This window comes from Micropterus salmoides, unplaced genomic scaffold (genome assembly GCF_014851395.1).
Source record: "Micropterus salmoides isolate LMB-PRFRI ecotype aquatic unplaced genomic scaffold, ASM1485139v1 Ms_hic_scaffold_23, whole genome shotgun sequence".
NCBI lineage: Eukaryota > Metazoa > Chordata > Actinopteri > Centrarchiformes > Centrarchidae > Micropterus > Micropterus salmoides.
In genome coordinates, this window is record NW_024041484.1 from 9,421,034 (window position 1) to 9,442,826 (window position 21,793).

Sequence of the window (21,793 nt, forward strand, 5' to 3'; positions counted from 1 at the left end):
AGGAGATAGATGAAGTGAGAGATGAAACGAGAGTGACACACATAAGCAGAGGCTGTTCTCAATTTCTATGACTCCAAATTTGCTTCCACTTAAAAAATATTTTATACTTGCTTACTTTATACTGTTTTGGTGAAATTGAAGTTTGTTTTTACCAAAATCAAAGGGTTGTGTTATCTGAAATGCTAGATGAAATGTTCCACATCAACATTACTTACAGTATCCGATGCCTTGTTCATGACCCCGAATGTGTGTGTGTGTGTGGAGCTCTCCGGGTTGCACTGTTTTCATACGAAAATTTGAGACACTGACCCCCAGCGTTTATGTTGTGTTTTCCAGAGGAGGAGCTGAGGAAGCTGCGGGAAGAGACCAATGTGGACTCTCTGCGGCAGGAGCTGGAAAGAGAGCGAACCAAGAGGATAGACCTGGAGCAGAAGATGAACGAGGTGCTCAAGTCCAGGTAAGAGAACATGAGAGCAAGTCAAGTGCATGACGATGGCGACAGGAGATGAGGGCTAAATGTGCGAGATAGGAAGTAATAACGAAGGAGCGACAGGAAATGGTGACACTGCTCTTTGTAACATTTCAACTCAGCAATGGGTTTATCATAGGTCAGGCTAGATTGTGTGTGTGTGTATGTGTCAGTGTCAGTGCTACGCAAGGTTTCCGTTATAAATAGAGGCCTCAGCAGCCCGGTAGGCGGGGAATTCCATAAGGAGGTGTGTGTTTGTGTTTTAAGGGAGATGGAAAGAGTGCAGAAACGAGTCACGCGGCTGTCTGTGTCGCCAAGTGCATGCTCTGACACAGTAGCTCTGCTGGTGTCAGGAAAAGCCTGCGTCTCTTGGCACCGAGCGACCCACCCTGTTAAACCCAGGGTGTATATGCATGGCTCTGTGTTTGTGATCAGATGATGTTTCTGTGCCTGCCAATGGGAAATTCCACTAGTGCTCTCCAAGTGATTATCAGCACAGAAACACAGCCTCAGGAATGAGACAGTTGAGGATTTTGTAAGAGGTGAAGTAATGTACCTTGACCTGGGAGTTGTCTTCCGTAATCCTTTGTCAGCAGTATCCAGCCGGAGAGATGAAGGTGCTTTTTTTCTGTGGCTGCTGTCCAAGTGTTCTTGAGCAAGGCAGTAGAGCGTGCACAAATCACAAAACCACTCTGGTTTCACTAGGAAGTGCTTCAATGTAGCTGGCGTAGATTATTTAAGTCTCTGCAACTGCTAGACGGATGAACACCATTCTACCAAAATATTATTCCCTCATTTGGTGTTGTGATTATGGTGTTGGTGAGCGCTGTTTAACATGTTGTCTAACAACTGTCCTCCTATAGGTGTTCATTTGGGTTGAGATCTGGTGAGTGTGAAGGCCATAGCATATGATTCAAACCATTTTTATACTTTGGCAAACCATTTAGTGACTCATGCTCATGCTGTGGAAGCATCTGCATTTAGTATATGTCTTCCCTCATTTATTCAAGTTTTTTCCTTTTCGTTTGTCACACATAATTGAGAGAATAAATAACAGATAATCGATAATGATGAATCAGTAATAGTAGGTGACTTTTTTCAGTGCCATCCTTTGTCTTTGTATGAAAGCACAGGCTGTCGTAACACATGGACCAAATTCAACCTTGAGTTATCTGCAGCTTGAATTTTGTGTTTGAAGACATCTTAGTTACTGAGGCCAAAAACGTTTTTATTAGACTTTTTAACAGGTTTTTTTTTTTTTTCAATACAAGAAATTTACTTGACAGTAATGGTTAATTTTTAAAGGTGCATAATGTCAAAATGTCAATATAGTCTTAATCAGGATGTTTTCTTTGGAAAATCATTGTAATTTGTTTTAGGTCAGTATGTAACAAATTAGCTGAACATGCAGACATTTAAAGTTTGTCCACAGACGAGCATCACCATATCATAAATTAATGAAGAATTGATTTGAAATGGAGCATTTGATTTAAGGAAATTCCTATCTCCATAAATTGTTCCAAATGACTTCTTAGTAATGAAAGATCAATACAGTCTTTTAAGCAAGCATTTCATGGCCATAATATATAAATATGACCACCATTAAAGATGAAAGGACAACAAGCATGCCAAATCTAATAAACTCTTGGAATGCTTTTTCATCTTTTGATTTTATTTTCTGCATTTACACCTATTCTATCTTTTGTTCCATTTCACACATTTGCATAGAATGAGCTTAAATCGAGTCCTACAGAAGAGTAAACTTTAGGGATGCACCGAATGTTCGGCCACTGAAATTAATCAGCCGAATATGGCAAAAAAAAAAAGCACATTCTGTTTGGCCTAATGAATCAAAAGACCCAAGAAATTTTACCGAACAATGACGCTGACCTGTCGGCAGTTTTGGAAGCATTTTTAAAGTGTCCCAGAAAGACGCAAAAACTGCCTTTTGCAGACACTGTTCTGTCCACTGAAATGGACCAGTGCGAGTTGACAGGCAGTTTCTCTCTTTACAAAGACAAGTGTTGCAGTATGAGAGTCCTACCTGAAGAGAGGCTGTGAAGTCTTAATGTTGCGCGATACGAGAACCACATACAACATTATTCATCAAATTGGGTCGGACATAATGAATTTAGGGTGAGGATACACATGTGACAACGTCCGTTATTCAAAATAAGGTGTCTATACAGGATGGAAATAAGATTAATTGGATCATATTCACATAAAGTATAAAACATATTACATGTGTCCATAAAAAGTAAATGGACACATGTAATTTACTTAACTGACTAAAAAGCAAATTTTGACTATTTAATTTATGGACAAAATGTGAATGTACTTGTTTGATATTCTGCAAATTTTTTCATTATATTCGGCTTCGTCCAAGAATTTTCATTTCGGTGCATCCCTAGTAAACTTATTGGGAAAGGTTGTAAGTGCTCTCCTAGTCTCAGTGTAGGCTTTCTTTTTTTCACTCTTAGTTTTTGATTGCCCAAGAAATGTTCTGTTTTTGCTGGCACCTGCTGTGAGATTGCAACAGTGACTTTGAGACTGAAATTGCATAAACTGGCTGAGACCTTCCCTACTCTGATGAAAGAGAAGTGAGACTTAACACTTGACAGATCTTTTCCTTTTCTGTGTGTGTCTCTCTCTCTCTCTCTCTCTCTCTCTCTCTCTCTCTCTCTCTCTCTCTCTCTCCCCCTCAGGCTAGAGGACTCTCCGCCACAGCCTCCCCGGAAACAGCAGTCACCCTCAAACAATGGAACAGGTAAGACCCTGGAGGTGGAGCGCGAGAGTGAGAGAGATGAGGGTTGGGTGGGCGTCCACTGAGACTTACAGGAAATGAGCAGGGAAGGAAGACTTTTTCGTCTTCCAAATGTGGGAGGAAATCGATTGGACTGTTTGAGTGCGCATGCGTGCAGGGGAAGTGGTAGGATGTGTCTGCGGTGGAGTGATCGGCAGGAACAGTGCGAGTGCTGACGGTGTCGGAAGTGTTCAAGGGTTGTTCATGCGTTGTGTTTACAGCAACAAAAATACATACTTAACACCGTGGTTTCGGGTGTGCAACCAGTGGCATCAAGAGAAAGGAAGAAGGAACAAACTGCATGAATGCATCAAAAACGAAACTATGGAGGTTCTGTTCAGTCATTACTACAGATCTGCAGTGCCAGTATGTGTGTGTGTGTGTGTGTGTGTGTTTTAGAGGAAGGAAGGGAGGGAGAGACATAGTGGCCATGTGGCTAATTTTGGAAAATGGGTTATGATTGTAGATCACTTCATGTAGGGCAGACGTGCCTGTGCTGTAACCAGTGTCGGAGGTGTGTGCGAGTGTTTTTACAGGATGGATTAAGAGTGAGTGTGTGGATTTAAGGTCAGAGAGAGGATGAAGTTATTTGGGCTGATGGGACTGTGGTAACTGTGTAAACTACAAATTAAAATGGCTTCTGAACAGAATGTTGTCATCTGCATAGAAATACTTGATAATAAATCTGCAGCAGAAAAAAACGCCCCGCTAGATCTTTCATTTTGCCGTAATTACAAAGTCAGATTTCACTGAGAGGAGAAAAACAAAGTCACAGGCCACTTTTTTCCACTTTTTTCAGCTTGACATTCACAGTCACTCCAAGTCACCAAGGGTAGCTGCTCAGTACAACCACAGTCAATTAGTGTCAATTTGTGTATACACCACAGCAGCTGAGGGTAGTGTTTTGCTCAGGGGCATTAGTAATTGACCGTTTGCTAAGCTCCACTCCCCCTAAACCTGTCAAGCTTTCCGTCCTCACACAGCACACATGGAGGATGTGAACCAGTGACATTTTGGGCGAAAATGAGTTGTATCATATGATAAGCTCATTCTACTGCCAAAAGAGCATATGTAAATTTTAAACCAATGCAGAGTAATTAATTAAAAACCTAAAGACCAATATTATTTTAAATATAAAATAATAAATGTAAATGTTTTTCAATAAATGTTTAATTATATTGTCATCCATGTTTCGCAAATTTTTATATTAAAGACTGAATATAATAAACAAAGTCAGGACAAAGTATGGTTTTAGCTCTCCTGGCCTCACCACTCGATAATGCAGTTCACAATGAGAACAGATTTACCACTTCAAATTCCATCATTATTGAAGTTTTATTTATTTATTTATCTTGACCAAAGTTAGACAAAAACATACTTTCTGACTGAATACTCACTCTCACTCTGAAAGAGAAAGGCAAAAGATCCGTTGTGAAAGGAAATGTTTCATATTATGCTTTCCTTCCCAGGATTAGGAGTAGCCCAATGTGTGGGTCTCAAAACAAGCCATGCTAATTAACAACAAGATAAATGTTGTTATAGATCACATCATATTACCATATAGCCATATATTTATGTTTATTGTTGGTGAAGGGAATCAAAACACATGTACCTATAACCTGTAACAACAGATGGGAAATGAGTTCCATACAACTGGGTGAATTTACCAATCCTAATCTAAAGGGTTGTTTACACACCTTTTTGTTCTCTTTAGCAGACAAACAGCAGAAGGAGGTCTGGAGTTCGCGGCTGCAGAAGTGGGTGTACGAGCGCTTCGGGGTTTACATCGAAGACTTCCGCTTCCAGCCGGAGGAAAGCACCGTGGAAGCCGAGGAACCACTAAGTGCTAAAAGGTGGGTGAGACCTCCTCTGGAATAGAACATGAAGTATCTGTCCTCAGTATTGATTCTGCGGTTGTTGAAGGAGATGTGGAGTCAGACAGCTAGACGGCAGCTGGGGAGTACTAAAGGTGTACAGCTGTCGTTCTTTTTTGCCGCAGTTGCCCGGAATTGGTACTTTTCTTGCTTTTATTTTAAATGTGCACTTGTACACAAAATAATCTAAATCATATACTATTTATTGTACTGTGTGTACCTTTTGATATGTGCTACCAATGCACCTTCGCTGACTTCCTGTATCAAGTGTTCAGTGGCAGTATGTTGGTTGCTTCAGGCTTTATGGAAGCTCTTTTCTCACTTATTTTCTCATTTCTGTCCTCCTTTGTGAAAGCGAGTGAGTCATGCCAGGCTGACGAAGGCCAGAGTGTCCCCACCTCCTCTCGCACACAAAGCAGCTTTTTTTTCTTGCTGTTGTACGTGAGCATCTGCGTAATGTTCTGACCTTCCCTTTTTGTGTTTTTCATCCAGGTTAACAGAAAATATGAGGCGACTCAGTGAGTACTCAAAACACACACTCACCATTAAAATTCTAGCTATCAGTACAACATTTTTGTATGAGTTGTTTTTGTAGCCAGTACAAACTGCTGTAGCATTACAAAAATGACTATATATTGTCAGTACCTCTTGCTTCAGATCATGATTTTTCATTGAACACTTTTGAATTTAATGTGACCACCGATAATTAGGGCCGTGCGATATGACCAAAATCTCATATGCCAATATAGAAAGTTATGTAAATTCAATGAAATATCACAAATTACTGTTGGAATTTCCAAGCTTGCTAACCCTACACATTAGCAAGCTGTTGTTACTTGCTGCAAAGCTAACATGAAAGGACGAGACGGTCCCAGAGCCAGCATACGTGCTACTCACAACTCTCCTGCTAGTTTTCAGTCACGTGACCTGCACAGTGACCTGGAGGGTCAACAGACCAACACCGTGACTTCCCCGTAGAGCGGCTGCAAAAGCAGTCAAATTTTATTTGGATCACCTTTCAACTTAAGAAAAAGAAAGATATGAACACAAACTGCAAGTGTTGGGCATATCCGATCCATATAACGTTACAGCATCCGCTGCCGCATTTCTACCATTTACTCTTACCTTCTGGGGAATCCTAACGCAGCCCAGGCTTGTCTCCTCCTCAATTAGTAAATCCGAAAGCACAACAAACATCCAGCATTTTGGCAAAGCAAAAAGTAACAAACTCAAAGTAACAGTGTATCACTTGCATATTTGTTGGCAGGCAGCGGAAAATAACGTCTTTTTCGCCCTCCAAGGGAGCGTTTTCCTTGGAAGGTGACGTCACGTGAAAACTATGAATAACTGACACTACAACAACAGTATGTCTTGGTGAACTAGAAAGTAAGCTGAATGTCTGAGAGCAAGTCATTTACCTGATACACAAATCATGGCTGGAACTGCTGGAATATTGGCTCATAAAAAATAATTGAGTAACAGCCAAACATTGACTTTGAAGAATTTATTAATAAAAGAGAATAAACAGAAAAGTACTAAAACACATATACAGCTGAATTGAATGAACATTCAAGGAGAGGAAAGGAACAACAAGAAGGGGGAAACACCAAAACAATCTCACAGCTCTGACCTAAACCCTAGTAAATGTGGACAGACTTACATAGATAGTATAGAAGAAGGAAACGTTAAGGATAAAAAATACAATACATATATATCTAAAAGACATAGTAATAATAATAATAATAATAATAATAATAGTAAACATGTATAAAAGATTAAATGTAAGAGGACACAATTTTCTGCCATAACACACGCACGCCTGTTCAGTATTACCCAGTTCTGAGTAAACTTCACTCTCCTCCATGTTTGTTTATTCTGAATGCAAATGTCTTCTCTGCATGTGTGAAAGTATGCAAGGCGTTGTACCCTTGTGAAAATATTACCTTAAAGTGTGGAATTTGTAACACAACAAAATAAACAATAGATTTTTCTGTCGTCAAATGACATATATCGCCCTATCGCACAGCCCTACCTATGGTTGTTTTATTTAATGTTTTAAAGTAAGAAATGTCCTTTATCCAGTACACAAAAACTTCCAGTGCCTTTAAAATCAGTGTAGGAGGAAAATAATCAGAAACTGACACAGTGCCATTATGTATTTGTCCTAAACTGCACTGACTATATTCCTCTATCCTTGTTTTTTAGAGCGAGGAGCCAGACCTGTCACCAACTTCTTAAGGAACCTCTCCGCCTTATCTAATTGGCACTCCGTCTACACCTCAGCTATTGCCTTCATTGTGAGTGTGCACTTTTTTTTAATTCATAAAATCAACACTATTAAGTTAGCGGTCTCTAGGAAATTATACAGTAGAACCATGAGAAATTTGACAGATTACACAAAATATTACTTCTGAGTGACACAGAGCTATGTTGATTAAGTTAGCTTTAACAGACAAAAAAGTGAAATCTAAAAGTTCACTGATGAACCCATTTGGTTGTACATGACTGCGGAATTGAACAAAGTCATTTTTACTCTACAGTGACAGATTGCAGTGGTTCTGCCAAGGGCAGCAGAGGTCTAATCAGATCTTAATTAATGTCCACAGCCAGTGATTTATGCTAAATCATCTTCAATCCATTGATTGTGTCTGTACATGCCAAGGCCATCTCAGTGGCTAGAAATGGTCTCTCTCTAGTGTTGACAGGTGACTTTAATAGCATCTTTCACAGGCATAATATTGCCTGAAATGAAATTATCAGTCAAGGGAATCTTTAGGTTTCTTTATGTCTTGTCATCAATTTATCTTCCTCTCATACATAAAAAGTATTGGTCTGTCAAATAAAGATAACTGTGGGTGGTTATGAAAGATATACCAATCTGTTATAAAAGTGATAGCTAAAGAAATACTTGTTCTAAAACTTTTATTTTAAAATGTCAGGTTATCAGCTGTTTGTTTCTGACAATTCATCTGCATTGTGGGCTGAAAGAATTCACATTTTTGAATCAGTCTGACCTCAGTCCTGTAAAGTACTGAATTGAATGTGTAGTGCTGTAAAATGTTGCTCTGTAAACTGTGATCACCCCTGGGAAAAAAAAACGATCAATAAGCCAAATGTGGAATTGTGCTGTTTGTTTTTACCTGCAGATCTACATGAATGCTGCTTGGCATGGCTGGGCCATTCCCATGTTACTCTTCCTGGCTATCCTGCGCTTGTCGTTAAATTACCTCATCGCCAGGTAAAAACAGTTCTCCTCAGTGGTTAGTCGGCTATTAGGGAAGCATCCATTGTGATTGTTTTTACTATATGGTCATTAAACTGCTGCTGTTGCTAATTTGAATATATATGTTTTCTTCATCTCTGGTTTTACTGTGTGCTTTGTGTAATAAAATCCTATTAAACTTAACCACTGAGCCCACAGCTGTGCTACTGGTTAACAGATTTACATTGTGCACCTCTTATCTCTGTGCGAGCCACATAAAAACACAAATCTACTACAGCAAATGTGTGTTGATGATAATGGGCAGATTTTTAAAACATGACAAACAATACAATACATTACCGCCGACAAGGTGAACTCCTGTCTGTGCTCACAGTTGCAAACAGCCAAATATAAATGAAGTTGTTATATAAACATCAACAAATTAATTTAAACTGGGGCATTTTGGTGATCATTATAAAATGAGGGCACATTAGTATTTGTCAGACATCTGTCTGGACTTGGACTATCAAACTGGGACACCTGGTGACCTTAAAAGTGATTAAGTTTGGAAAGATGTTGGAGACTCAAGCTTTAGAGTTTGAATAATAGTTTGGTGGCCTAATTTCATCCAAACAAAACACCTAATTAAAATGTACACTATTCACATTTTTTCAGAGGTTGGAGGATCCAGTGGAGCATTGTGCCTGAGGTCTCTGAACCCATGGTGAGACGCCTTCCCACTTCCTGTTTAACCGCTTCCTGTTTGTGTGTGTCAGGAGGAAAACATATGCATTAGTGGAGGCAAACATGTGGTCCTTTTAACCTTTCTCTTTGTTTTCCGCAGGAGCCTCCAAAGGAAGACTTGACTGTATCTGAGAAGTTCCAGCTTGTACTTGATGTTGCACAAAAAGCCCAGGTACGACACAGTACAGTACGACCATAGATGTATATAAGAAATGGACGTAGTCATCGTGACGTCACCAATTGGTTTGTGGACTGCCATTTTGAAGCCTTGAGTTTGGCCTATAGGGTGCCGCCATGTTAAGTTTTTGCAACCAGTAAGTGCCCGGAAGTGACAATACGGTGGAGCTAACAGCCGTGTTCGGAGCTAGCCTAGCTTGCTTAGCTAGGTGCAACTGTAACTCACGTTAACTGTCGTTTTAACAGGGCTGATAACTAATGTACTCACCAGAGAAAGTGAACAGCCGACTCCTGATAAGCTGTTTCAACGGTGCTGGTTAAATTTACACAGTGCCAAGGGTACGAGTGGGCTCTAGCCTGATTGACAGGTCGCCATGGTAACAGCTTGTCAATCATAGATAACCCCGCCCTGAAACATACTCTGCTTTGTGGTCTATTTTAAAATAAATGGGACCATAATTTACTAAATGATCATCAGGAAAGTGTTTACTGGGGTAATTATTCAGCTGAGAAGTAGAGACGGTCATTTTCCCATTATTTCTAATGGAGCCGGACTTCTTTTTGCACCCAGAAGAGTCGCCCCCTGCTGGATTTTCAATAGAATGCAGGTTTCAGGGTCTTCCACATCGGCCTCATGTTGTAGACCGGAAGCTTCCCGCTTGTGTACGACACGTTACCAGTCATGTTATCAGTTTACACAGATAGTGAAACAGTTCTGGTTCTTACATTGCTTTAACTCTCCTTACAGAACCTCTTTGGTAAGATGGCGGATGTTTTGGAGAAGATAAAGAAGTAAGTTAAAAATATATATTGTGTGTTACGGGGGTCAAGTATGCAAATAGTGTATAATAATACTTAAATAAAGATCTGCTGACTTATATTTTATTTCCTTTCTTCCTTATCTGTGTGTGTTTGTGTGCATTTATCTGTCAGCCTGTTCATGTGGGTGCAGCCGGAGAGCACGCGGAAACTTTACATCTGCCTGTGGGTGGCTTTCATCACCTCCTGCGTCCTGCCATATAAACTAATGGGCTTTATGATGGGTGAGACACACACATACACACAAAACCAAAGCTTCTTTATCTTTGTTACATACTGCATTGGGCCCTGAAAGAATGCAAATACTTATATTCAATCCAGCGCACACAAACAAATGTATTCATACATGCAGTGTAACTGTTCTCCCTCTCCCTGTCAGGGGCAGCTGCAGGCTAGTGGCATCTGATTAGTTGCTGCTATTTCTTGTAAATAAAGTGTCGCCAAGGTGCTGTGGGCTCATACATCCTTGGAAGATGCTTGGAGCTAAGATAATTGTTGACACAGTGTCTACATTAAATTATGTTCTGTAACCAAACTTGCAGATAGTCACTTCCAGAATTGAGTGTGATTATTTATTTATTTATTTTTTTGCCACGCCAGCAGCATGGCGCTGTTGATAGCAATGTTGGTCTGTCAGTCGCTAGGTCTACATTGGTCCAGTATGAAAATATCTCAAGAACTGTTGGATGGATTGCGAAGAAATATTTTACAGGCATTCCTGTTGCCCAGGGAAGGAATCCTACTCACTTTGGTGATCCTGTGACTTTTCTTCTTGCGCCACCATTAGGTTAACATTTGTAGTCCTGAGTGTTGTAATTTTTTTATATATATAGTCCCTGTAAGTAAACTAACAAATAATAGGCATATTATTCAACGATTATGAAAAGAATCAAAACTATTAGTCATTGATGCCTACCACATTTAGCCATTTTGGAATTTAGCTTAGACTACTGATTCCATTTGTCCCTTTTAAATATGCTACAATATGCACAACGTAATTCAAGGCTCGTTTTTTTTGAGTAAAGACAGATGTCAATCCCACAAACCAGCTGTATGAATAGCCATTGAAAGCTGTTTTTAATATGTGAATAAAAATAAACTGAAATGTGAAGGATATTAAAAGGGAGATCACGTGAATGAATTTGGATGATGAAGAATACATTTAAAATGATAAAAGGCTTTAAACTGAAAAAAGGAAGGCCTTGTAGTACGATTGCCATATCAGATTTTGTTGGCACTTTTTTCTTTCTTTTTTTTTCCTCATTTCCTTATTCTGCGTTTGCTTTCTTCCTTCCTTGACCTCTCACTTCCTCCAGGCCTGTACGCCGGTATCAAGTTCTTCATCATAGACTTCTTGTTTAAGAGCTGTCCAAAGCTGCGGGACAAGTACGACACACCCTACATCGTGTGGAACAGCCTTCCCACAGACCCTCAGCTTAAAGAGAGGACCAACGCCACTGTGTCCCGGCGGGTAAGGGGGCATAAAATGCACATCTGTATCAGCTCTATGCTGTCTCTCCTTCTCCTCCTTTCTTTTGCAACTTGCACATAAACAAACACACACAGACCATTCAACACAGCTTAGTCTGAAACCTGTCTTGAGACAAAACGTGTTCGAAATGTATGAGGATTATTTCTGCTACCCTAAGTCTTTGTTGAAGCCGTCCCTGCTGCTAACCTGAAAAGCTCACCAAGTGTATACCTTATATATAGAGGTTTTACAGTTGTGTCACAAGTCTTTTAGCAGCAATTGCATTGTCACATTACAGTAGCTTTGTGTACAGAAATACCAACTAGTTTTGTGAATTGAAGTTATTGTCACATAATTAGCTAGTTTAGCAAGGCAGCTAATCCTAACAACATGTTAAAAATGCCAAGGAATGTGTTCATGTCCATTCAAGGTAGAAAGTCAGGTCAAATAACATCATTCATTTCTGTAAAGACCAAAGAACATTGACACATTTATTTTAGGAGACAGAGTCCGAGAGCATCCTTTAACTGTAGGTCATGCTAAATCTTTCATGTTGGCAAGAATCCAGCTACTGAAGTGTCAGTCTACCTCCCACCACTGACCCCCCCTGTGGTCAGCAAAGAGAGGAAAGAGATCAGTAAAGTATCGAAATATCATCACTCCTGTCAATAATACATTACAGCGCAGCCACTCACTGTCATGACCTGGCCTCTCTGTGAGGACACCACAAAGTGTACTGTATGTATCTCTGTCATGTGCAGGACGATGAGTGTGCGAGCATGTGTGTGTGCGCCTTTGCTGTGGCATCAGTCACAGGTGTACTCTGTCGTTTCTCTCTCTCAGCTCTCTGGCACTGAGAAGGTAGGGACTCTGGTGTGTCTCCCCTTGGTTCCTCTACTGCGCCTGGGTGTGCCGCTAGCTCACCTGAAAGCGTGTGTGTGTGTGTGTGTGTGAGAGAGAGAGCGTGTGCGCGCGATGTGTGAGACACCTTCAGGACTGGCCGTCACTGTTTGTACAGAATGGATAAAAATGTCACAATAACCTTTAGTCTGAAATTTCATAATGGATGTTTTTAAATAATCATCATGTATTTTTTTAACATTACATTGATTTATTTCATCCATATCTACCCAGATTGTTGACATTTTTAATCCATTGATCTGGACATAGATGCTCTGTGAGAAGTAGTGTTAAAATGCACATAGAATAGCCCCTTGACTTGTAATTTCATATTAGCTCATTAAACCCTTCCCATTCTCCATTACACTTAGTTATTAACCCTAAAATGTTATTGCCATTAGCTTTTTAAAAACTGTCAGTTAATTGCCTTGAACCGGATTACTCTTACTGATGGGGCGAAATCACTTTCAATCACAAAATTTTAATTTTTAAAGAGTCGATGTTTTACTAATATTAATTAATGATTAATTATTCTTCATAATATCATCAAAATTGTTACATTATAATTACTTATTTTAAATTGATTGAATGTACCATAAAACTTCAATTAATAGCCGAGTCCCAAATAGCCGCCTACCTCCTTTACCGGCCTGGTGCTGGAACACATTTTGACAAATAAACGTCTGCCTCCGTTAAACGCCTGGTCTGGTTTTTATAGAAGTTCTTTGGATGTATAAAACATCTTAAACCCGCGAGGTCGCTGCTTTAGCTGATCGTTAATACAAATACTAGTGTTTAAATGTATAATCAATATGTCAGTATGGACTTGCTGAACATCGTTAGATCGGTTAGATTCTCCACAATTAAGTCGTTCAGTTCATTTAACAGGAACAATGAGCTTAAAGTCTAAATCCTATAGATTTACCGGTGTAACCTGCATGGTACAAGAGAGGAAAGTAAAATAGCCGCCTCCCGTTACCTTTGAAGCGCTCGTTAAGCCTGAATGTGTCCGTTCCTTGATTATTTATCTTCCTTTAGTCTGTAAGGGTCCACCCATCAAAAGAATCAAAACAGCTTTTCAAAAAAGTTAATCCGCGTTGTGAATCCTGTCGTGTGAAGTCCATCGCTCTGTGTCTGCTAATTTCTCTCATCCTGAACCGTGTTGTTGTAGTGATGTTACTTCAAAATAAAAGTCATAAGCTATCTGTCGGAGCTAGATCAAATGAATGAATGAATGACGTGTATTTGATATTATTTGATTATTTATTTCAAACAGAATAATACTTGTAAAAAAATTAACTATTTCATAGTAGTTTCAGGTTTGTGAAAAAGGAATTAAAGGCCTGTCCCATATGAACGCCTGTCCCAAATATAGGCAGGGTCAGTTCAGTGATTTTAGCAAATAAAAGCCCGGGCTATTATTCAGAGTTTTACGGTATTATTTCATGTATTTATTATTAATAATTATTAATATAATAATAATTGTAATATAATTGTTTTAATTCCTCAATTCTTATACCACTAGCTTGATAAACCGGAACAGCTAATTTAGCAGTCGACTTAACTTTCGATATAAATTATTTTATTTACCACATTTCTATGCGGTAGAAATGATGCTGCTAAATTTAAACATGACTCACAATATACAGTCATGGTCTAATGTTAAAAAAGGCAAACAAAAATTGAAATAAATTATCTATAATCACAATACATAAGAATCGTAATACATAGTGAATCGGCACCTAAGTATAGTGATAGTATCGAAACTGGAGATAAGCATATTATCCCAGCTAAAGTTACTGAGACACTTACATAGACAGGACTGAACAATAAAAGGACCCCTCACACATTAACATTTAATTACTTACCTTTTAAGTCTAATTATATTTTTCCCACAAACTAACCAGTAGGTTTTGCTTAGAATCTGTTGCGGTTGAATGTTGAGTGAATGATGGCCTCACTCTCTGCTTTGCACGTCACACCTGCAAAGCCTGCTGCAAAGAAGATGCACATGCAGAGAAGCACATAATGCAATACAGAATGTTTTAATTCTGGCCACTTTTCTCAATAGTTCTGGCAACATGCAGTCCTATTGGATGGTACCAGGCAATGTGTAGATGTACTAGACTTTAAATATTTCTCCCTCTCCTTCCTCCTTTCCCTCATCATCCTGTCTTATCTCCCTCCTGAATGTCTTCATCCTCTCCCACATCATGCCCTTTTTTGTATCCTTCTTGGTGATTTTTCTTTGACTTCTGTCATCCTGTCTCGTTTTTCTTCTCTTGTCTCTTTCTCTCTCCCCCCTCCTTTCCTGCCTCTTCCTCCCCCTCTGTCTCTCTCCAGGTTCAGCCGGTGGTATCTCGGGGCAGCCTCGCCACCGTCCCATGTGGGGTTAGCAGAGAGGAGGAGACAGGTCGCTCCCATAGCACCAAGAAGGGAGCCTTTCACGAGATCTTCAACCTGCAGGAGTCAGAGCGCCCTCTGGCGGGTGAGGGGACTTACTGCAGCAGTAAAAACACACATCATCACACCTGACTTGATTTGCCACAGTCCATGTCTCATTCAGAAGAGTTAGTCATTTTGTTTTAAAGCCAGGAGTTCAAATGTTTAGTTTTGACACGGGACTTTTTATAACTAGTACTACAAAGGATGTTTTCATGGTTCTCTGTCCTGTGTGATTTCAGTGTGTGAGAACGGCTGGAGGTGCTGCCTCATTAACAGAGACAGGAAGATGCCCACAGACTACATCAGGAACGGAATGCTCTACGTCACAGAGAAGTAAGTGGGACATCATCTCTCAGGAGAGCATCTTTTAGCATTAAATCTCTGACTGCATTAGAGAAAAAGAAGTTACTCTTGAGGGTGGAGCAGAGAGGAGAAGCAGGGAACAATTTAAGCCAATGGGTTTATGGTATTAAGTACCTGAAAATGTTCTCCCTCCATGTCTCTGTGTCAGTGGACAGTGACACAGCGATCAGTGGATCAAGTAGGACAACCCTCCTCCTGAGAACATCTCTTTGGATATATAACTGACAAGAAGTCCATTCAGTTTGTCATCTGTTTTGCTTGCCTGCATATTTTTTTTTTATCACCCCTTTCAGCAGGCTGTTTACTCTCTTTTTCTCTTTTCTGTCAGTTACCTGTGCTTTGAGAGCTCCAGCTCCAGATCCAGCTCCTCTAAGAAGAATAAAGTTATCAAGCTGGTGGACATCACTGACATACAAAAGGTACTCACAAAGAGAAGAAGTGTTAGAGAAACACGTTGTTGTCCGTTATGTAGGAATTACAAATGTATATGTGATTTGGTATTAGGTTATAGACCAGCTGATTTATTTTCATTTTTATAACTATGTGCAATCAAAAATAAAAACAACTCTTGTTTTTCTGAACCCCCCCAGTACAAAGTGCTGTCAGTTCTACCGGGAAGTGGGATGGGCATCTCTATAGCCACTCCTTCCACTCAGAAGGTACTTTTTTTTTTTTTTTTTACTTGTTTTCATTCATATTGTGGGTTTTGGATTTAAATCGATTCTTAAGTTAAGTATCGTCTTTAATTTGCAGGTATCTATATTTGTTTGTGGCCTTGCAATAAGCACTTTCCTGCTGTTCCTTTACCTTAAAGCATATAATATAAAATACTCTGCTTGGAATAATAATTTCTGTCTGAGGTAGTTTTTCCAGTTACCTAGTTAGATATTCTTAATATTACTACTTTTATTTGCTCCTCCCTCATTGAAAAATCAAGAACAGTCTGACCTTGCTTATTCACATACTGGAAAATTATGAACTGCTGTTCTCTTCAATGGGTTCTCATTTGTGATCACAGGTTTTTTTTCATTATTTACTTGTAGGATAATGGTGATTTACAGACAAATCTGTAGTGTTCAGGCTTGCAATAATGTTTTTTAACACTGGATTCCAGATAAAAAACATCAGATTTATAAATAAATAGTACATGAGATGATCAGTTCAGTCAGAACAACTTTCATCAAAGAAACTAATATTTGCTCTGCAGTAAGCTATGTGTGGCGTGCGGCTCTGGTCTTTGATTTGATTTGTTATCTTCTTGGTTTTGAGGTAATATGTGTACTATATTTCTATTGTGTATTACTTCGGGAGATAAGATATTCCTCACTGCCAAAATGAGGTGTAGTTATTAATGACCAAGAATTTCTGTGCCCTCCAGCCATTGGTGTTTGGTGCCATGATCCACCGAGATGAGGCTTTCGAGGCCATCTTCACCCAGTACATGAAGATCATGACCACCACTAAACCACCGGCGAGCGCAGAGCTCTAGACAGCCTGCATCCTAGCGACACACTGATGGGTCAGAGAGCTTTGTCAGATTTAACTGGACTGGAAGATCATTTAAAAAAAACAAAACAACAATCTCCTCCTCCTTGTGATGGCCATCGGCTTCCTCATCGACTGTCATCGGCCAGCTTTTATTGGTGGATTTCCCCTTTAGGCCACTATGGAGGGGATACGTGGGTGTGTGGGCTACATGTTCGTATTTGGGATTTAGTTACATCACACACTTTCTGTGGGTGTCGGATAATGAACAAAATCCGCTAACTAGTTCTGGGAGGAGTGAGGATTGCCGTGGTTTTTATCAATCTGCTGAAGGCGTGCGAGGGGGCTGGTTCTCCTCTCCCACCTGACTGACCAACTGGCTGACTGGTTTCCTGACTTACTTGTTTCTGTGTTTGCATGTGTGAGCGGATGTGTGGGCAGAAATTATAAGCTCCTAAAATTGCTTTAAGTGATTTCTTGTTCTTAATCAGAAAACCACCAGAAGATAAACAAGAGGTTCTTTTAACTGCCAGACATCTGTAGGAACAAACTTTTAGCTTAATAAATCTGTGCTAAAGCAACCACTGATGTTGAATATTTAGATATTTAACTGGCTGATTGGTGCCTCCTGGCATAGCCCAACAAAATGATAGGAGCTGTGTGAATGGTCAGTGATTTTTTGTTTTTATTAGCTGTGAAAACGTCAGATCACCATTTGACTGACTCAGAGCCTTTTTGTTAGTTTACATTGCTGCTGTCTAAATGTCTTGACCCCCCCCCCCCCCCGTCTTCTTTCTAGACACATTTCAGCAGCTACCGTGTGTTTTAGTGGTCTTCGTCGATCTAACAAACAGAATATGTACGCTGCGTTCAGCATCCGCTTCGGTGTTTGTAAGTGTGCGTATGTGAACCGTGTAGTGAAGTGGGGTTTTTTTTGTTGGTGTTTTTCAAAAATGCCTTTCTTATGGAAAAATGTCTACTTTTTCTCCTCGTCTTTGTAACAACCAGCCTTTGGGATGAGTAACTGGCGGTCCTGGAGCGGCTGATTGTGTCCAAGACGAGAGCGCAACCACTGTTAGATGGTTCAAACACTGACTGCCATTTAGAGCCGTGTCACAGTGGAGAACATAGCCTCCCGAGTCTAAGCTTCTCCTTACAAGGCACAATCTGTACATATATAGAGATTTCCTTTTTTTTTTTTCTCCCTCCATCAATGGTATTCTCCCTGCACTTTATTTGAATGTTAACTGGAATTCCTGACATTCACATTGCAGTGAATAGACTTCACTCACGTCTTCTGGAATCCATGGTCAGTATTCGCAAGTAGTTACGAGATATGTCCTGTGGTATTTCTCTTTTGTCTGACTGCTCCAGCCAGCACAGGTCATATCATGTTGGTCTCAGTGCAGTGCAAAGGCGACCTGAGCACATTGTATTAATCCCAGATCGATGTCTGCCGCAGCCAGCAAGACAACCTTCAAACTGATCATAAAAGAAGAAGGTACTTTAACTTGAAAATGAAACCGCTGATAGATTACTTGTGGTATTTCAGTCTTTGAATTAGAAATCTAAACCTGATAGTCCAAGACCAGTGCAAGAAAATCTATTACAAGACTCCTTCTGATAGGGTAAAATGAGGTTAATATAAGCAGTAATATAAATTCTGGATTTATTAGATTTTAAAGTCAGAAAACCAGGATTATGAGCTATAAAGACATGCCTAATTAGTTCCTTTTGTTTGTTTGCTTATTGTTTTTCTTCTCTGTAAAACCACAGTGAGTAGAGACTGCCATCCAGATCCTCTTCCACTTGTTCTAGATCATCTAAATGTGGTCTTTTTTTAGAAAGTACTCTGAAGTATATGGATAAAGGTCTAGACTAAACAAAATATTTCAGCGTCACTTTATTTTAACACCACTCGCAAGAATAGAGCTGGTCTTTACGCTTGCAGAATGGTTTGATATGTAGAAATGCCAAACTACACCAGACACTTCACCGTGTTTTGGGACATGAATAGAGACAGGATACGGGACTGGAGGTCATGATTTCTCTTTAGAGTTTAGTACGAGATACAGTGGAGTAGCTAATCCACACTCCCATCTCCTATTTACTGTACGCCCAGCAGGACAAGCTTTATTTTCCTCGTAAATCTTACAAAACACTGTCAAAAGGGAGGCCTTGACGCTTGATTATTAACTTTTATTCTGGTAATCTGTACTCACTGGACACTTCTTTTTAGTTTAACCGTCCTTAATCACTCTTGCGGCACTTTTCTTTTAAGGTAAACCAGAGGATTCGTTTCTGTTTTCTTCCTTCAGATCTGCCCTCAGATCTAAAAATGTCAAGGTTTCTCTTAAAGTCTATACAAGTCCTCTTATCATGGCAGTTAGAATCAACTGAGCTGGATATGAAATTGCCAGAGAAGCAATGGACCAGTTCAAAAAAACATATTATTATTATTATTATTATTATTATTAGTTCAAACTAATTAAGAATGGGTATTTTTATTTGACCATTTGATCCATTTGTATGATTTGGCCTGTTATTAATAGGCTGCCTTCCCAGACATGGATTTTCTATTTTTGTTTAGGAATAAATTGGATCCATGAATGGGGGAAACCTGTGGGATATTAGAGCAGGTGAAATCAGTAAAGTAATTGACGCTGTCTCACTGTGTGATTGGATGGCTCGTCGTAGTCTTAAAGCTTTTACCTGAAGCCTTGTGTAATCTGTTGACTCTGAAAATCAGCTCTCGGCTGCACTCAGATAAAGCACAGAATGTATCACGTTCTAAATGTCTGATTTGTTTGTTTTTTTCCTTTTGCCAAATCTTTAATTTTCTGTCTGCCATATTCTGCCTACGCTCATGTTTACAGAAGGTTGTGAAAATTAATTTGTTGGATGATTTTTAAATTTTTTTTTTTTCCTTAACCCAGTTTGAATTCCTTTGACTGGAGTTATGAAGACTGGATTGCTGTTCTTGAATTCATGTCTCAGCTGTATCGGCTCTGCACCTCTCACATGACTATTTCTGCTCACCTTTAATCAACAGCAAACTCCAATCATAGTGACAACAAGAGCAGTATTTCAAACCTCATGCAGCATGTAAATTGTCATATCCAACATCACAGTACTTGGTTACAGTGTAGTGTAATTTGCAGTAAAACACAGGCTTCATACAGAGCAGAGATGGTCATGGTGGACTGAAATGGCAACATCAGTGTTTTTGACATTTAGTTTGTCCGTTGTGACTTGATGCACTGTTTAAGGGGTGTGGAGAAAGGCAGAAATAAACAAAGTTTCATTCGCATTGTTTTCTTAAATGAATAAAATGTGTAAGGCACTTTAGATAAATGTTAAAGTAATAGTTGATAGTTTTGGCATTTGCTGAGAATTAGATGAGAAGTTTGATACCACACCCGTGTGTACGCTAAATGTGACGCTAATGCCATCAGCCGCTTAGCTTAGCACAGATTTGGTTACCTTTGGACAGGCCAGCTATTACCCCATTTGTAGTCTTTTATTTGCTGGTAGTTGAAGCTAGATATTTACCGTAGAGGTGGAAGTTATGAATCACTTAGTAGATTTCTAAGACTTCTTGTCACAGTGTAGATCATTCACTTTTTTCCTAAACTAATTAAGCGATAGCATTACTGTTTAAATGTGCTTGAACACATGCACATAAGTCAGCACTTGCTATTAGAAATTGAAACCATCATGGTTTATAGGTTATCAACAATTACTATGTATACTATTATCACAGTAACGTGGTTTTGGCCATATTGATAATATTTAGTTGTAATTTCTACTGACTAAAAACCTCTTTGTCCTGCTGTAACAGATCGCCGGCCATGGACTCTCCTCTACTGTCTGTCCGTGACATTTAACCTACGATGGTCTAGGGCTTATGGGAAATGGTGTTTATCAAAGGCCATTTAAAAATGAAATATGGTATTCATTAAACAATATTAGATTGTTCTTTAAATATTACCATCCCATGTATCATGAAAGTGGTAAATTAGACAGAAAAGTTGTATCAATCCTCTCATCTAACTCGTAGCAAGAACGCGAATAAACCTATTTACCCAATAATTTGAAAATCTTCCTTTTAATGTTAAGGACGCTAAGCTGCACACAATGACTGCCATACTGTGTATCTCACTGCTGGCAAATAACACAGAACAGTTTGAGGTTTGAACTGCGGTTAGCACTGACAGGGGCCTTGTCAAAAACAGTGGTGGTGTCCTCTTAAGGTCCCCTCCATTTAAGCTGGTGTCCTCGCTGTTGTATTAAATATGTTGTTTCTAACTGTGTAAATGTTAATTAAGGGTTTTCCCAAACCATTTCAACATGCCAGTGACCCACACTGAGCGTACAACGGTACCAGGGCTCCTCTCAAATTTTGGACAATTTACTGCAAACAGCCTCAATCTGACATTATGAATGAAATATAATACATTTTTTAAAAAACTAAACAATCAGTCCTGAGACAGTACTACTAAAACATGGTACAGTCAGTGAATTGCAAATTAAAACCCAAGTGTAACTGGGAAACACTGCAGTTAATTGCATTTAGTATTGAATTTGTCATCTGTGGCAGGAGCTTTGATGACTTCCTCTTTTCTTTCCCCCACTTTTTTTTGTCGAAGAGGTGATTTGTATACAAATGATTAAAATGTACAGTGAAGAAAACAACAGCCACTGACTTTTTAAAAGACATGTTTATTGTAAAGGATGATGTGATGTAAATTTTTTTTAATTTAAGTAAATGAATTTAAGGTATATTGCGTTTGCCTCTGTCTTCTTTAAGGAAAGTTCCACTGTTAATTGAATTTATTTGTTGGCTCCAGATTGCAGTGTCTTTACACGACCACATGATGTCACTATGATACCTTGTGACCAAAGACCAATCAGCTGGATAAGAAATCTCCTTTTGCTTCCCCTCTCAACAGGGAGGTCAGGTTTAGCTGCTCAAGGACATTTCACTACTTTCTTATTCCTGCACAGAGAATAAATTGGATGGTTTGACGTCTTACCCAGT

General features: G+C 39.4%; 1 protein-coding gene across 3 annotated transcripts in view; it reads left to right on the plus strand.

Moving 5' to 3' along the window:
* Positions 1 to 21,534, plus strand: part of gramd4a (GRAM domain containing 4a) — a 55,801-nt gene extending 34,267 nt beyond the window's left edge. For 2 of the 3 annotated variants that reach the window (XM_038738571.1, XM_038738573.1), the window contains 16 exons: positions 337 to 457; positions 3,175 to 3,236; positions 4,987 to 5,125; positions 5,639 to 5,664; positions 7,352 to 7,443; positions 8,293 to 8,384; positions 9,024 to 9,072; positions 9,193 to 9,264; positions 10,018 to 10,061; positions 10,203 to 10,312; positions 11,405 to 11,559; positions 14,803 to 14,947; positions 15,144 to 15,237; positions 15,596 to 15,686; positions 15,858 to 15,926; positions 16,646 to 21,534. In XM_038738571.1, coding sequence (XP_038594499.1) covers positions 337 to 457; positions 3,175 to 3,236; positions 4,987 to 5,125; positions 5,639 to 5,664; positions 7,352 to 7,443; positions 8,293 to 8,384; positions 9,024 to 9,072; positions 9,193 to 9,264; positions 10,018 to 10,061; positions 10,203 to 10,312; positions 11,405 to 11,559; positions 14,803 to 14,947; positions 15,144 to 15,237; positions 15,596 to 15,686; positions 15,858 to 15,926; positions 16,646 to 16,756 — 1,472 coding nt within the window. In that variant the 3' untranslated portion in view covers positions 16,757 to 21,534. The remainder of the gene's footprint in view (positions 1 to 336; positions 458 to 3,174; positions 3,237 to 4,986; positions 5,126 to 5,638; positions 5,665 to 7,351; positions 7,444 to 8,292; positions 8,385 to 9,023; positions 9,073 to 9,192; positions 9,265 to 10,017; positions 10,062 to 10,202; positions 10,313 to 11,404; positions 11,560 to 14,802; positions 14,948 to 15,143; positions 15,238 to 15,595; positions 15,687 to 15,857; positions 15,927 to 16,645) is intronic. The other variant, XM_038738572.1, reaches the window with a different exon arrangement.
* Positions 21,535 to 21,793: the final 259 nt, after the last annotated feature.